The following is a 16,584-nucleotide window of genomic DNA, read 5'->3' as shown; positions in this document are numbered from 1 at the left end:
AGGTCAGTTTTTTTAATCTTATGTTTTTTGTGTGGGCACCCCTTGTGTTTCTAAATATTGCTTATGAAATAGATTCAACAAACAAGTTACAAATAAAGAGACAAATGTATTTTAAAGGTTTCGGTATTTAATGGTGAATAAAATACATTCTGAAATTAAGATTTCTTAACAATATTAATGAAATGAAAACAAATGGTTGTTTCAATAAATATTTGCCAAATGGCCAGATAGCAAGGGATACAAGGAAGAAGGAGAAAATGAGGTTGTACTTGATGGAGCTATAGCAGGCATGGGCAAACTTTCTAACTTGGCGGCTGCATGCAAGCCAGAGCAGGATGGGTGGGCTGGGAGGAAGGGGGTTCTCCTCAAGTCTCCTCCCTGCCCTTTCATCCCCTTCCTCTTCTCTTTCAGGGGCAGAAAGTGAAGAAAAGACTGGAAATGCTGGATCCTAAAAGGGTTGGCTTTGGTCAGGATGAGATGGTGGACGAGAGAGAAAAAGTGTATTCATTAGACTCTGTATTGCCTACTCCTGATATACAATCCTAGAGCTGGAAGAGACCCCCAAGGGCCATCCAGTCCAACCCCCTGCCATGCAAGAAGGCACATTCAAAGCACTCCCAATACACAACCTCTGTGGAAAAGCCTCCAGAGAAGGAGACTCTATCACATTCCCAGGCAGCCTGGGCCACTCTACAACAGCTCTTACTCTCAGGAAGTTATTCCTAATCTTTTCAGTCAAATCTCTTTCCTTGCCATTTAAAAACATTGCTCCCTTATGCCCAGGTCTCTAGAGCAGCAGACAGTCCTATTCCCCCCACCCTCCTTCATGGGACATCCTTTTAAAACATGTTCCCTATCTACCTTCTCTTCTCCCAGCTAAACGTCCTCCAGGAGGAAAGGAGGAAGGAAAAAGAGAAGGAAGAAAGGGAGGAAGAGAAGGATAGGCAGAACGATGGGTGGAAGGGAATGGAGGGAGGGAGGGAATAGATAAGGAAGAAAAGACAAGAAGGAAGGAAGGAGAAAAAGAGAGAGGGGAGGGAGGAAGGACGAAAAGGTGGAAGGGAAGGGGGAGGGATGAGAGAGAGAGAGAGAAGGAAAGAAAGACAAAAGGGAGGGAAGGAAGGAAGGAAGGAAGGAAGGAAGGAAGGAAGGAAGAGATGGAAGGAGGGAGAGAGGAAAGAGAGAAGGGAGGAAGGATAGGATGATGAGACAGTGGATGGCCTGAGGAAAGACCAGAAGGGGCCACATCTGGGCCCCAGGCCTGGGTTTACTTATACCTGAGCTATAGGCTCTGCCAGTGCTGTTAATAATCTCTGCCCTTAACTTGTTGTCCAATATTTTCTGGAAGGAAATTTCTGCATCAGTATCCTAGAATATGAAATTAACCCATGTTTCCATTCTATAATTCGTTTTTCTTGGTTTATGTACTTCAAACCACACCTTCTGTTCTCTTGATATGAGCCCATGAAACCAGTTGGTTCTCACATTACTTTGGCTTTTCAGTTGAGTTATTCAACAAAGGAGAAAGGTAGTAAGCTTTTAAATATGTTTCAACTATGTTTTATTGTCTGCCATCTGTTTTTCTCACCTTGGATTCCGGTGGCAACTCAACACTCCCTCTCTCCAGGTTATGCAATAAAGAACCCTAACCTTGGTACTTGTTTACAGTCCCATTCTCAAATGGAAGATTTGAACAAATGTCAGTACTAGCTTTTCCCAACCTAGTGGTATCCTAGCTGTTGGATTACAACTAACACAGCCCCAGTACATTTATGGAAGTTGTCATCCAATCTCTTTTAAGCCAACATGGGGGACCTTCAACAAGGTCCCCCATGACCTTCTGGCAAACAAACTAGTCCAATGTGGGCTAGGCAAAACTACGGTGAGGTGGATCTGTAATTGGTTCAATGGACGAACCCAGAGGGTGCTCACCAATGCTTCCTCTTCATCCTGGAAAGAAGTGATAAGTGGAGTGCCGCAGGGTTCTGTCCTGTTCAACATCTTTATTAATGACTTAGATGAAGGGCTAGAAGGCATGATCATCAAGTTTGCAGACGACACCAAATTGGGAGGGATAGCCAATACTCCAGAGGACAGGAGCAGGATTCAAAACGATCTTGACAGATTAGAGAGATGGGCCAAAGCTAACAAAATGAAGTTCAACAGTGACAAATGCAAGATACTCCACTTTGGCAGGATTCAAAACAATCTTGACAGATTAGAGAAATGGGCCAAAGCTAACAAAATGAAGTTCAACAGTGACAAATGCAAGATACTCCACTTTGGCCGGAAAAACGAAATGCAAAGATACAAAATGGGGGACGCCTGGCTCGAGAGCAGTACGTGTGAAAAAGATCTTGGAGTCCTCGTGGACAACAAGTTAAACATGAGCCAACAGTGTGATGTGGTGGCAAAAAAAGCCAATGGGATTTTGGCCTGCATCAATAGGAGCATAGTGTCTAGAGCTAGGGAAGTAATGCTACCCCTCTATTCCGCTTTGGTTAGACCACACCTGGAATATTGTGTCCAATTCTGGGCACCACAATTGAGGAGAGATATTGACAAGCTGGAATGTGTCCAGAGGAGGGCGACTAAAATGATCAAGGGTCTGGAGAACAAGCCCTATAAGGAGCTGGGCATGTTTAGCCTGAAGAAGAGAAGGCTGAGAGGAGATATGATAGCCATGTATAAATATGTGAGAGGAAGCCACAGGGAGGAGGGAGCAAGCTTGTTTTCTGCTTCCTTGGAGACTAGGACGCGGAACAATGGTTTCAAACTACAAGAGAGGAGATTCCATCTGAACACGAGGAAGAACTTCCTGGCTGTGAGAGCCGTTCAGCAGTGGAACTCTCTGCCCCAGAGTGTGGTGGAGTCTCCTTCTTTGGAAGCTTTTAAGCAGAGGCTGGATGGCCATCTGTCAGAGGTGATTTGAATGCAATATTCCTGCTTCTTGGCAGGGGGTTGGACTGGATGGCCCTTGAGGTCTCTTCCAACTCTTTGATTCTATGATTCTATGAATTGAATACAGAAAAGCTACCCCAAATTATGAATATGCTGTTGCCACCTAGGCCTGTAGGAAGTACAATAAGTCTAACTTTAGTTGCCCTAACAGTCTACTTGTCAATCGATTCATCTGTGTTTCTCCTAAATATCTAAATGGGAATGAAACAGAAACATGGGAATGGAAGAATATCAAGATTACTGTTCCAGTTAATATTTTGTTACCAAATGTTCAATATTTATTCTCCTGGTCTCACCTTATTGTTTAACTTTGCCTATTCTAATAATTTTATTTACTTTGAAAAATGTTCCAGTTTTATTCAATTGCACTTACCGTATATACTCAAGTATAAGCCGAGTTTTTCAGCCCTTTTCTTAGATTTAAACCACCACCACCCCAGCTTATACTCGAGTCAAGGTTGTTATTTTGCTCTTGTTGTTGTTACACTTATTATTTTACTTTATTATTATTACAGTTTCATTATTTTACTCTATTACTATTACATTTCCATTATTTTACTCTATTATTATTTTATTACATTTATTATTTTACTCTCTATTATTATTGGAAGGATATGTAAGGATGTTTACATTGATGAAGGTTAGAATAATGGTTTAATCAGAATTGGACAGTCTTATCTTAAATGAAAGTTTTATGTAAATATTCAAAAACATTTAACCTACTGATGTTACTATTTTTATTTTGAAATTTACATTACATTTCTCACCCTCGACTTATACCTGATTCAATACGTTTTCCCAGTTTTGTGGTAAAATTAGGTGCCTCAGCTTATATTTGGGTCAGTTTATACGCAAGTATATACAGTACTACTGTTACGGGTAAATAAAGTCACACTAACTGTGTCACTTGTTCCTCTTGAGTGGTGTTAAGTGAGGAGTAGGGAAGTAATTCCTTACTAATTTTCTTCTTGAAGAAAGTAATAAGTAATTTGAGCCATGTTTTTCACAATATAAGAACATCTTCGAAAGCCAGGCACTTTGCAAAGCCTATTCGCAATTCAGGACTTATTTCATAAAAAAATTCACCAGTTCAGGAAACATTACTTTTTTGGCAAAGGAACAGCATTTTTGATTAATACAATAATATTATATATAATATACAGCATGTACACCAGCAACAACAATAAAATAAAAGTGTTGTGCAAATCATCCATGTGGGGTTTTTTCCTGCAGAAGACATTTCCAAGTATAGTATGTTATGCACCAGAAACAACTTTTTTTCTGGGCAGAAAAAAACTCTTTTCAGATTTTGTGCTGCAGTTTCAAAGATTTTTGTCCTCTAAGATTTTTCTCATTGGATTTTTCTTAACACTCAAAAAGCATGCATTTTGACCATTTTGACCATTTCAAAATATTATTTTAATCCCTAAAGTGTCTGTATTAAATTGTAGTCGGTGGATATGAGTTTAAATCCAATTGTTAATCTTAACTAAAGTCATTGCTTCAACAGCTGATTCAATGGGTGTTTTTAAGTGTATGAGAATGAGTCAGATCCTTTTCACTCAGGAAATAAATACATTCAGAGTCAAATGCCTACCTAAGTAGTAGCTTTATAACCTTTAAAAAGTGGTTATGGGAGCCCTAAAGAATTAATCTTTGAGAATAGGAAGGTAAAAGCTAAGTTCAAGACCAAATTTTCCACCACAATTATATGAAGTGTTTCCTGGTAAGTATCTACTACCTGAGCCCAATACTAGATAGTGACTAATCCATTGAAAATTGCTATAACTTTGGACCAATGGAATTTGAAGCTATCCAACAGTCTTAATGGATGCTGATACTGCTTGCTTTTGTCCCATTGGGGTGTTTTAGATTCACGAGTGACTTTCACAGATTGTATTGGCATTGACTTGCGGCCAGAACTTCACATCTCTGTCCAAGGTCTTTGCTGCTACGCACTCTTAATGATATCACTCCTTATCAATCCTTTATCTACCTAAGTGGTTTGTCTAGCAAGGATCAAGGGGTGCAAGATATACCGTAAGTAGCTATTGAAAAGCTTATTGAATATTTGCCATTTGTGCTGAAACAAAAAGACTTTTGTTCACGAGCTGAAGTGAACCCTCATCGCTGTTTCAACTGCCACAATTGTCCTACAGAACTTGCCTATGATTGTGGGATATTTGCCATTTGAACTGAAATAAAGGTTGAACTCAATCACTGTAAGACTACCATTACTGTTTTGTAGGGCCTAAGAATGTTATTCGTTGCTTCTATCCATAATTCACCAGCAAGTGTTGTTCTCTCCCACCATTACATGAGTCCGTTTGGACAATCCTTTCATTATAATCTACCCATCTTACCTGTCTGAATGTATCTCCCTCTACATCCTGCCTCGTAGCTTAAGATCATCCGGGGAGGCCCTGCTCTCGGTCCCACCAGCCTCACAAGTGCACTTGGTAGGGAAGAGGGACAGGGTCTTCTCGGCAATGGCCCCACACCTGTAGAACTTGCTCCCCAGAGAGATCAGGTCCTTTCTTTTAGGAAGAAGGTTAATTCATGGCTCTGGGACCAAGCCCTTGGACAGCAAGCATGCCAGCACCTTGAATGTTGAACCAGACTGAAATTGGCTATATGGTTGATGACAATGTTTTTAACATGTTTTTAACTTAATGTTTTATTTGCTGTTTTAAACTGTTGCTATTTGTGTTTATATTTGTATAATATTGAGGCTTCTAATTGTGGCCAATTAGTAAGCCGCCCTGAGTCCCCCCTTGAGGGTTGAGAAGGGCAGGATAGAAATATTGGAAATAAATAAATAAATACCCAAGTTTGAAAGTTTGGAGTGCTAGAGTGTAACTGTTGGTAAACCGACTCCTCTGTCAATGCATGCTTGTTCATGCAGAGGTGTCTCTCCAGGCTACTCTAGCTACTTTGGTCTATGATTTCCCAGTGCGATACTAGACCAGGCACAAAGTGATCATTGGTGGCTCTAGTTCAGGTTTTATTCTAAACTTCTGAGCTATCCAAAGACCAAAATCTATTATGGAGATAGGGTTGAACAGCTTGGTCAGCTGATTTAAATTTCAGACCAAAACCTGGAGTGGATTCTTCCTTGAACTGAACTCCTGTCTTCTGCCACCATTGCATAACTATAAGAGACACATATTTTCTTCATATTTCATGTTCTTTATTCTTTTCATTCAGAATTCATCCAAGACACACAGGAGTCTTGAGTTGCTTTGGGGGAAAGTTAAATTATACAACACAATGTAAGTGGATGAAATGAAGGTACTTTCCAGAAGGAGGCCAGGGATGTTGAGTTGTCCACTTTTCAGGCCAGGCTGGAGGCCGCTGTGCACTTGGCCTTTGTGACGAGACTGTGCACCTCTTTCATTTCTGTTTCACCTGTTTTAATATTATCACAGACTGATTTGCTCACGCAGCCCTTCTGAAGAGTTCTGGCAACAAAAGTTCCTGAATAGGAAAAATTGCACAGGGTGGTTAAAAACAGCCACAGATTCTCACTCGCCTTCTATCCAAAGAACACTCCCCATTTTTCTATCAGGAATGGATGAGCCAAATGGAGAGGTTGGTTGGCAAAATTTGTTTCAAGTCCTGGAGATTCCTCTGAGATATATATATACACACACACACACACACATATATATATATATATATATATATATATATATACACACACACACACACACACATACACACACACATACACACACACACACAAATCTCTCTCTCTCACACACACACACACACACACACACCACACACACTATCCAGTCGTTCCATAAATGGGTTAAATATCCTATTTGTGAATGATACCAGTAAATATTTGTTCATGGACAGGCAAATCCATTCTACATACTATTTACACATTGTTCCTCAAGACAAATGAAAGGCAAGGAGAACTTTCTCCTCTGACTCTAGTTGCTTCCTTGAAAAGTGTCTCTAAAAGAATGGCTTTGAGTCCATTTTGATACTCTTTCCAAGCGCAAATCTACTCTACTTATGCAGAATGTCTAGTGTCCAAACTAGCTTTAATGCTGAGTAGTGTTTAATGTATTTTAATAAGTTTTTAATGGGTTTAACGGGTTATTCCAATGCTCCAGGTTGAATTTATTTTAGTGTTTATGCCTCTGAAACTATGCAGATGTATCGTGTACATTGAACTCCTCCTGAAATGGGAGAATTTAAAATGATTGTTTGTTTACTGATGGGTCTATGTTGTTATTAGTATTTATGTGTTTAAGGTTTTAAATTGTTCATAGTATTTTTAGTATTGTTAGCTGCTTTGAGTCTCTTTTAAGAGTAAAAGAAATGGGATAATGATGATATATCATACTAAGCCTGATGATCAATCAGGTCCTACGGACTTTACAGACCAAGAGATAGTATATATCATGTTGATGGAGATAGGTTGTAAGGATTGCAGCTGGAATGCAAGAGCTAAAATCATGGTGTGGCATGACACTTTGATTCCTCTCATCCTGTCCCTGGCCAAAATAGAAAAGGTGTAGCTGCACTGCATATAACTGTAATTGTATAATTGTAATTGTTTGTGCTGGCATTGAATTTTGCCATTACCTATGTGGAAACCGCTTTGAGTCCCCTTCAGGGTGAGAAAAGCGGTATACAAATACTGTAAATAATAAAATAAATAATTAATACATATAACCTATGAAATTAGAATTACCATAAGTAACAGTTACAGCCAAATCAAGACAGTTGTCTTCTGGTCCAACACACTCCACAATCTCATCCTCATTGCAACTGCTGGGTGACACAGCATAGCAGGATGGACAATGCTTTCCATTGGTTTGGGTGATCAGTGGAGGAACTGTAAACAAATCAAGAAAAGCCTATTAACATGCAAGATGAAGGAATGATTGAGGACAATGCAAAAAAAAAAAAAACCAGAATAGAAAAGTCCTACAACCCACAGATTTTCTTGGAACTTTCCAGCCAGACATCAGATAACAACTACATGCAACTGTCAGGAAAGTAGTATGGGAATTTTATTCTGTGGAGTCACTGTTGTATCATTCCAAGTAAGGTAGGCTATATGAGAAAATAGTTTTATCTTCATGTCAGCCAATCTTTTCCACATTTCCTAAACTCAATAACACTTTGATTCTAGGGATGTAGAACTTCAGTTATGCCATTCTCCACATGCAAGAATAAAGAATTTCAGGTGTGTTTCTCCCTTGTGAGTGAGACTACAAGACATTTTGATGTGGTTTCATGGCACCATGGGCCCATCCAGACAAGGCCCAAAATGCTCGAGCCTGTGCACTTTTATTGGAGGCATCCAAATGACAACTCCGGTAAAATCGAACTAGTTCAAGACAAAACAGGAAATTCCTGTTTTGTCCCCAATTAATGTGACAGCCGGAGAGGCCCAGATCTTTCATAAGATTCAGGTCTTTCAAGGTGTGAGCCCTGTGTGGATCGCATCACGGACCCAATGCACACTGCTGTCTTGGGATTTCTAGGATGCTAGAGCACAGAAAACCCAAGCCAGCATGCAACCTCTCCCACCCCCACCCCTGCAAAAAGCCTAAGAATTAAAAATTACTCACCTGGCACCATGAAACTGATGCCAGAGTTCTCCTGGAGCATAAAAAGGATGCATCAGGAGAAGGGGGCCAGGAGCAATCCCCCCCCCCCATAGCACATCATTTTTATGTACCAGGAAGACTCCTGCAGCAGTTTCATGGTGGCCAGGTGAATAATTTTTAATTATTAGGCCTTTTCTGGAGGGTTTTGTTTGGTGTCTGGGTGCCTGCCAGAAGGTCTAGCAGGACATCTAGACACTCCCAAAAAGTACAGGTTTTGTGGGGAGGTGTGCAGATTTTAACCTCCACCCAATTGGGTTTCTTAAACCCAACTGGATGTGGGTTAAAGGTTTGTGTGGAACCCACCTATGTAACACAATTTTTGTTCCTAGGTTATTAATGTCATTTCATAATTATTTCTATTATAAAAACATAGAAATTTTTTATTAAACTGCAAAAACTTTATTCCACATGTCAGCAACCGTATAATGTCCATGAGGAATATCTGGAACCTCTTGCAGCATGGTTTGCCATAGGTTTTCCATGAATATCTCACTGAGTCTCAACTAATTCAACATATCTTCCGGGGAGGCCCTGCTATCGATCCTGCCCCTGTCACAAGCGCAGTCGGTGGGGATGAGAGAGAGGGCCTTCTCAGTGATTGCCCCTTGGCTAGTGGGCTTCCTACCTGGCGAGATTACATCAGCGCGCCCCCCCCCTCCTGTCCATGAGAAAGATGCTAAAAACTTGGTCGTGAGACCTTTGGGACAGTGCAATAAGGCAACAATAGGATCTGGTATGGCTGATCTGAGATGGCTTTAAACAATTGTTTTTAAAGTGGAGATAATTGATTTTAGTATTTATATATATTTATAGTTTATTTTATATATGTCATTTTATGTTATTGAATGTTTGCCATATATATGTTGTGCTCCAACCCTTCTCAGGGTGAGAAGGGTGGAATATAAATGTTTTAAATAAATAATAGTTTGCGGCAGCTACAAAAATGAAGTTTCTGGAGTATAACACAATTACTTTCTACGTAAGGAGTGCGCAGTTAAACAGGAAATAACACTTTTTTTCAAATTTTGTTAAATAATGTAATCGGCAACTTTTTTTTTGCAACAAGTTCCATAAAGAAAAACATGCAGAGAAAATATAGTCAGCCCTCCATACTTGCTGCAATTAGTGACACAGAAAGGTAAGCATAGATTTGCATTAGAGAACCTAGGGATTCCTAGAGATATTTCTCTAGAAATAGCTAAGACCTCCAGCAAGACTGAAGAAAATTGATCATAGTGTCATACTTTAGACATGCTTTAAGATATCAGAGGCTTTTAATAAATATCTCACTCCCCCCCCCCCCCCCCCTTCGCTCCCAAAAGGCCTCCTAATGACTCCATTGACAATTGAACATAAGAAATGCTTGGAAATCCACTTTTGTAGAACAGATTCAAATATTTGCCATTTAATATTTTAATAATCAACATTAAATATTAAAAGTATTATTTGAAATGGATATATTAACCCAACATATTTAAATTGCCATTTTCATGTGAATTCAGTGAATAAACATGAATACAATAGACATGACATTGAAAAACAATTGAACTATCCACCCTTAGATGCATGGAAATGGCTATAAAAATATTGAAAAGTATATTATGATAAGTAAATACACATTAGAAATAAGTAAACTTTACTTTGTGGCACTGCTGTTCGGCAGGCCTCTCCCACACAGCAAATAGTGTTTGATCGTATTTTCTTTCCTTGTCCAAAATTCATATAGGTTACCCCAACTTTACAGACACTGGAAGAACCACAACCTTTAGCAATGGTCTGAATTGTATCTCCAACTGCAGAAGTAAAATGAGAAAACGTTTGTTAGATGATATGTATACATGAAAAAAGGTAGGCTTGTCTCTGAAGGTAGGGTTATTTTTTCCCTTCTGACAGTGTGTGATAGTCGAGATTTCAAGAAGCCATGATTGCATTAGCTAGTCTAATGTTCTCATATCTTTCTTCTAAAATAAGGATGGGTATATCAGGTCCTTTGAGTCAAATTTGGCACATCTCAAATCTCACTTTGCCCCAACTCAAATTTTAGCAGTCTTTATCATGATAAAAATGTCAGGCTAAAGGCTACAGCTTAGAATTTGGTCCTGTCCTTTTGATTGTTGGCTCCACACATCACTTGGGCTAAAAAGAAATTCCCAAACTTGGATGATATCTTAGTGCCTTCAGGCCCACAATCTACATGGCATTTTGACTTTGTAAACACATCTCGTCAGGGAAAATGTCAACGATAATAAACACCATAACTATTTATTTGATGTTTGATGTATATCTTCCATCCAATGATGGCCTGCCTTATCCTGTCCAATGGGAGAGTCAAAAGCAAGTTATTTCACACATAGTTAGATGTGGTTCCTTTCACCAACCTAGTGTATTTTCAGTCACAGCGATGATGCAGGTATCATTGCCAGCACTACAAATCTGGAGGCCACCTGTGCAGCTGGTGCCAAGGCCTGTGCAGACTTCGCAGTACAATGCGTTGCCTGGAGAAGAAACAATAGAAAATATCACATAGTTGTTCTTAGGTGCCTTCATGTCAACTCTGACTTAGATAACCCTGTGATGAGATTTTTTTAGAGGAAGATTGCCACTGCCTCCCTGTTGTGCTGGGAGAGTATGACCAGCTAGAGGTCACCTAATGATTTTCTGTGACCCACTGGTCTTCTGCAGTGTTGCCCAGTGGGATAACCCATAGTTTCACCCCCAGTTGCTTGTTGCCTCCCCCAACAGACCTGCTAACAATGTCACATCTTTTCATGCATCCCAGCCAAGCTCTGCCTCTGCTTCCCCCTCAAATAGAAGGGCAGAGGTAGGTACTAGGGTTTTTCTATTGCAAACATCTTAATGCTGCCTATGGCCAAATCTCCCAGCACCCATTGTGATGTCTCTCTCTATTCATGTCTCCTTTACTCTTGCTGAAATTAGTCTGTGCCAAAAAAAAAAGGGAAAGAGGAGGGAAAGAATGTAGAAATAATAATAATAATAATAATAATAATAATAATAATAATAATAAGCTTTATTTATATGCTGCTCTGTCTCCCTAGGGGGACTCAGGGTGGTTTCCAAATAGCTTCACCAAAGCATACAGAGTAAACAGCATAACATAAAATTAACAAAACAACATAAGCATAAAATTATCACAATAAAACACATATATTAAAAATAATCCTGCCTGTTCAGAGCAAATAAAAGGCCAGGCTGAGGCTAGTGCAAACTCAAAATATGAGGGGACCGGGAATTAAGTACAGTGCTATAACAGGCTAACAGCAATAGCAGGTACGGATCTGTGGCTGCTCATTTCCAGGGCCTATTAGAGGAATGACTGGGGTAATAGGTAGGAAGTATAAGGCCATATTCAACAATGTTTGGGGCTGGGCTAGAACTGGTCATTCTCAAAGGTTTGTTGAAACCACCAAGTCTTCAAGCTCTCACCAAAGGAGGGGAGAGATGGGACCTTTTTTTATTTCGATCCCATCATCCTCTCCCTAGTAATTACAGTTACCTTCTGTAGTATGATCCACACTTCCCACACCATCCCTTGCAAACCCTTCGTGATGCCCCTGGTTTTATGGTGTCCTAAGACAACACTCAGATCACTACATCATGCCAGAAAAGATCATACACCATTTCATTTGTCATCAAGAGGCATCTCCCAATTTTATCCATGCAGTATTTCATTCAGAATTTGGAAAGGCAACTTTTTCGGACATTTTCTGGTATAGGGCAGTCATCAAGAGAACTTGTATCACATGGCAAAACAATAGTAGCTGGTGTGTCCCACATCATTGAGGCAGCAATTCTATTCTGGGTTTTAGTCTTCACTTTAAGAGATTCATGTAAGATGCTGAACATGTTTGGGAAATAAGGCTCAGAACCTTGGATAGCACTTTAGAGCTCAGCTTAAAACCAATCCCAGGTTTGCCATCTCACTGACATGCTACTTTATCACACTAGAGAATGAATCCACTTTAAATCTGGTTTCTGCCTCCTGCAGAATTCTGGGGTTTGTAGTTTAGGGAGCTTCACCAAACTACAAACCCCAGAATTCTGCAGGAGGCAGAAACCAGATTTAAGCTGGATTCATTCTCTAGTGTTACGAAGTAGATGGAGGCAACCACCTGTCATTATGTGAAAATGAATACATGGAAGAGGAAGCATGTTGGGGAAGAATAAAGTCCTAGAAAGAATCCTGTTTGATGACCAGCCATGAAATAATAACAGATAAAGAATACCGAATTAAACAACAGCGATGTTATTTCATCGAACACTTATCTCTAATCTGTGCCAAAACTAGAAAGAGGCAGTGGGGGTATTTCACCCCACTATCTGCCAGTTGACACCCTGTTTACAGTCACTAGTCTTAGTTGATCATCAGAGACTCCAAAATTAAGTGCATAGTAGGCAAAATTAAATAAATGAATAAATAAATATTTTTGCCAAAAGGTAAAGGGAAGAAAAATTCTACTAGCTCCAAGGTCAATCAGCAATGCTCACACTGCTGTTAAGGTGGGAGTGTGGGTTGGAAGAAGTAAAAAAGGGAAGTGAAGGGGCATTTGGGATTTAAATAACCACTGGCCACCCACACTTCACCACATACAGTATCGCAGTGCCTGGCACCTTGATGCAATACTTCTTGGCCTCTCTGATATAGAGGCCATCAAAGATGGCCCTTTCCTACAACACTGTGTGCTACATATTGTATTGACCTACATATGTAGGTCATATTCCTCTATCAGATACAAAACCCTTTTTACCTGAAGTAGCAAGAAAAAGGCAGACAAGGACTCCCAGAAGAATCTGCATGATGACAATGGTGAATTCAAAAGGATAGCTTCAGAAGCAAACTGTATCTGTAATGCAAATCAACATAATTTAATAAAAATCTATTGATAGAATTGAAGGAAATTGATTCTAAACAGGTCAATCAAAGAGTGGAAGTTGATGACTTCTGCATCACTCAGTCCTGTCTCAGTTTTAGCCTGCTCCTTAAAGAAGATATCAAAATACTAAACCCTATTTTGGTTATTCTGGAATATATTCCACATGCCAAAAGTGAACATTACTGATTTGCCTTGGATTCCAGACATGTCTTTCTCATGAATTCATAAACCAATGTGTATCAATCAATCTGCCCTTGCTGAAACTAGCCCTAGTACTGCTGTATCAGATGCAGGCATTTTGCCTGCATCTGTGGCAAGCATCCTCAGAGGTTGTGACCTCACAACCTCTCAGGATGTTTGCCACAGATGCAGGCGAAACATCAGGAAAGCATTCTTCTAGAACATGGCCATATAGCCCGAAAAACCAACGGGAACCCAATTGCAGAATTGTGTTTAATGGCATAGCCAGTCGTGAAACACTGACAGGGAAAGCAAGGGTCACATAACACCATCCACATGATATTCCATTTGCAGAATTTTATGCTAAGCTGGGCCAACAGCCATCATGGAGCATTTGTTATCATCCCAAAAGGAGTATATTTTCTGATTGGAAAAGGCATCTAAATGTTAAGAGCTTTCTCCCAGCACCCTTCTATCAAGCAATCCTGTTCTACCTATGGTACAGAAAAACAGGAGACATTGCAAATAAATGGATAATGGGAAACTTACCAAAAGTTCTCAGCCCGAAACTAAGATGACATAAACCTAACAGAAACCTTTTAATGTGCTCTCTCAGTTTCTTTGACTCACATGTCCTTCTTTATTTATATAGAAATCTGAGCACATATTTCATAAGCTCAAAGGTTGCCTCGCCCCTTACACAACTTTACTTACATGTAAACATCCATTTCTCTTTTTGAAATGCTGTGACTGAACCACTGAGTTGTCCCAATCCCACCTGCTTACTCAAAAGTAGGTGACATTCTAAGAGTAACTTACTTTTTAAACACCTATTCTCTTCTACAATTTATTAAAGATAAAATAAAAATATTTATAGCACTAGCAAATATTTATACTTTAAGCCAAGCATGGGCAAACGAAGACCCAGGGTCAGGAAGTGGTCCCCTGGCTGCTTACCTCAGGCCTTTCTCATTTTCCCTGTCCTCTAGCGGAAGGACAAGGCATCCTGCCATGTCCTTATGCCAAAAAAATGGGGGAGGAAGGCACATGGTGTGCTCTCAGCCACTGTGTGTCTCACCCTCCTCCCGGCATAAGGACGGTGTAAACGGCCCCATCCTTATACCAGGAGGATAGCTCGAGGAAAGTACATGGTGGATGAGAGCCCTCCAGAGGACTCAGTCATCACCTGTCTCGTCTTTCTCCCAGCATAGTGCCAAGAGGACAGCCCAAGGATTGGGGGAAGAGGACTGGGACAGTCACCACATGTCCTGTCTTCCTCCTGGAATAAGAATGGGGTGAGCAGCTTTATGCTGGACGACAACTTGAATATGACCCGGGTCCTGCCTTGCCCCCTCCTGGCCCTGCCATCTCCTGGACCCTCCCCACCCAGTATGTGCCTGGTCCCCCTATTTCCTGGCCCAGCCTGACATTCCCAGCTGACACGGCAATCTGGCCCAAAGGCAAAAAAGTTTGCCCATGCCTGCTTTAAGCATTAATTTTACATTTAAGCACAACTAAATATTAATCACTAAATTTCATCCTTGTTTAAAATTTCTATCCCTTTTTTTTTACTATTTAAGCTATTTTTTACTACTTGCTATCAGTTTGTCCATCTTTGCATAGCCTTGAAATGTGTCACCTGCTCCAGCCACTGTGGTAACTCAGATTCTTTCCATTCCTGTGCATTGATGTCTAAGTAGGAACCTAAAGAATACTTGAATGTTTTCTCATCCTTGAGAAAAATGTCCTTATTTAAAGAGTCAACCTTGTGAGATAATTCATGGAATCACAGAATAATAGAGTTGGAAGAAACCACATGCGCCATTCAGTCCAACCCTTTGCCTTGTAGGAAAAGCACAAAGCACTTCAGGATGTTGTTATGAAAGAAATCAAAACGTGTTTCGTCAAAGAAAGTGTTTTCAGGAGCAATATATTATCCCACGAACATTTATTTTGCACAAAATCTACATTTTCCTGCAAAATTTTGGCAAGGTTTTTTGCACAGAAACTCGCTTACTGTGAAATAGTACTCAGCCAGGAGTGGTTTTACCCTTTTCTCCCCTGCGGGAGGATGAGAACACATGGCATGCCCCAGCATCTGTGCACTTCAATCATGCCTGTTCAGTTAAGATAGACATGATTTTTTCATTATCCTCTTCTCCAGTGCATATCAGCTTCCTCCCGCTATACAAAACATGAGTGGGATGTAATTGCTTTTTAGGGCTAGATAGGAATTATTTATTGTTCTTGATTATCCATTTGCCAAAAAATAAATAAATCCATGACTTCATTCTATTATGTGTCGGTAGTTGCGTTATTTAGCCGTTACTTCCCTCTTACAATTAGTAGATTGCAGATAAATCAATTGCTCAGTGGTTTATCTTCCAGAAGCACATATTGACAATTTCCCCTTTGTGGTTGCATCCCTTCAGGTCATTTCTGGTATATGGGAATCCAAAGGTAAACCTATCACAGGGTTTTCTTGGCAAGATGTATTCAGAAGCATTGTGACTTGCCATAAGGATCCATGACTGAGCAGAATCTTCAAAATCCTAGTCCAATGCTCAAACTACTATACCACACTGGGGCTGGATCTACAGTGCCATATAATCCAGATTATCAAATCAGATAATCCACATTATCTGCTTTGAACTGGATTATATGAGTCTACACTGCCATATATTCCAGTTCACATAATATGGATGTTATATGTCAGTTTATATGGGGTCTCACTCTCCCTACCTATCTCTTATTGCTGATGAGATTAGATGTGATTATGTACGGGACATCCTTGCCCTGTGTGGCACTCATCTTACTGAAAATCAGCTTTGGAAGGGACATGAAATCAGATATCATCTCTGAGGCCCCTTCTACACTGCCATATAATCAACATTTTTAAAGCAGATAATCCACAC

The 16,584-nt window shown here is 40.1% G+C and overlaps 1 protein-coding gene across 1 annotated transcript; it reads right to left on the bottom strand.

Annotated features, from left to right (window-relative positions):
* Window positions 1–6,129: 6,129 nt before the first annotated feature.
* On the bottom strand, window positions 6,130–14,296 carry LOC137095422 (phospholipase A2 inhibitor and Ly6/PLAUR domain-containing protein-like). Its single transcript, XM_067462083.1, has 6 exons — window positions 14,219–14,296; window positions 13,364–13,459; window positions 10,976–11,092; window positions 10,238–10,390; window positions 7,673–7,816; window positions 6,130–6,438 (listed from the first exon to the last, which is right to left on the bottom strand). The coding sequence occupies exons 2-6, from the start codon at window positions 13,410–13,412 to the stop codon at window positions 6,296–6,298; spliced, it is 606 nt and encodes a 201-aa protein (XP_067318184.1). The 5' UTR covers window positions 13,413–13,459; window positions 14,219–14,296; the 3' UTR covers window positions 6,130–6,295.
* Between the last annotated feature and the right edge of the window lie 2,288 nt (window positions 14,297–16,584).

Source organism: Anolis sagrei, chromosome Y (genome assembly GCF_037176765.1).
Source record: "Anolis sagrei isolate rAnoSag1 chromosome Y, rAnoSag1.mat, whole genome shotgun sequence".
Classification (NCBI taxonomy): domain Eukaryota; kingdom Metazoa; phylum Chordata; class Lepidosauria; order Squamata; family Dactyloidae; genus Anolis; species Anolis sagrei.
This window is presented reverse-complemented; position numbering and strand designations above follow the sequence as displayed.

Excerpts from the sequence above, each read along its gene's own strand:
- LOC137095422 (XM_067462083.1), bottom strand. The coding sequence starts at position 13,412 with ATGCAGATTCTTCTGGGAGTCCTTGTCTGCCTTTTTCTTGCTACTTCA. Across the intron at positions 11,093-13,363 it reads CCTTTTTCTTGCTACTTCAG|GCAACGCATTGTACTGCGAA; the intron begins GTAAAAAGGGTT and ends TTTCTTCTCCAG. Across the intron at positions 7,817-10,237 it reads CCGAACAGCAGTGCCACAAA|TTCCTCCACTGATCACCCAA; the intron begins GTAAAGTTTACT and ends ATTTGTTTACAG.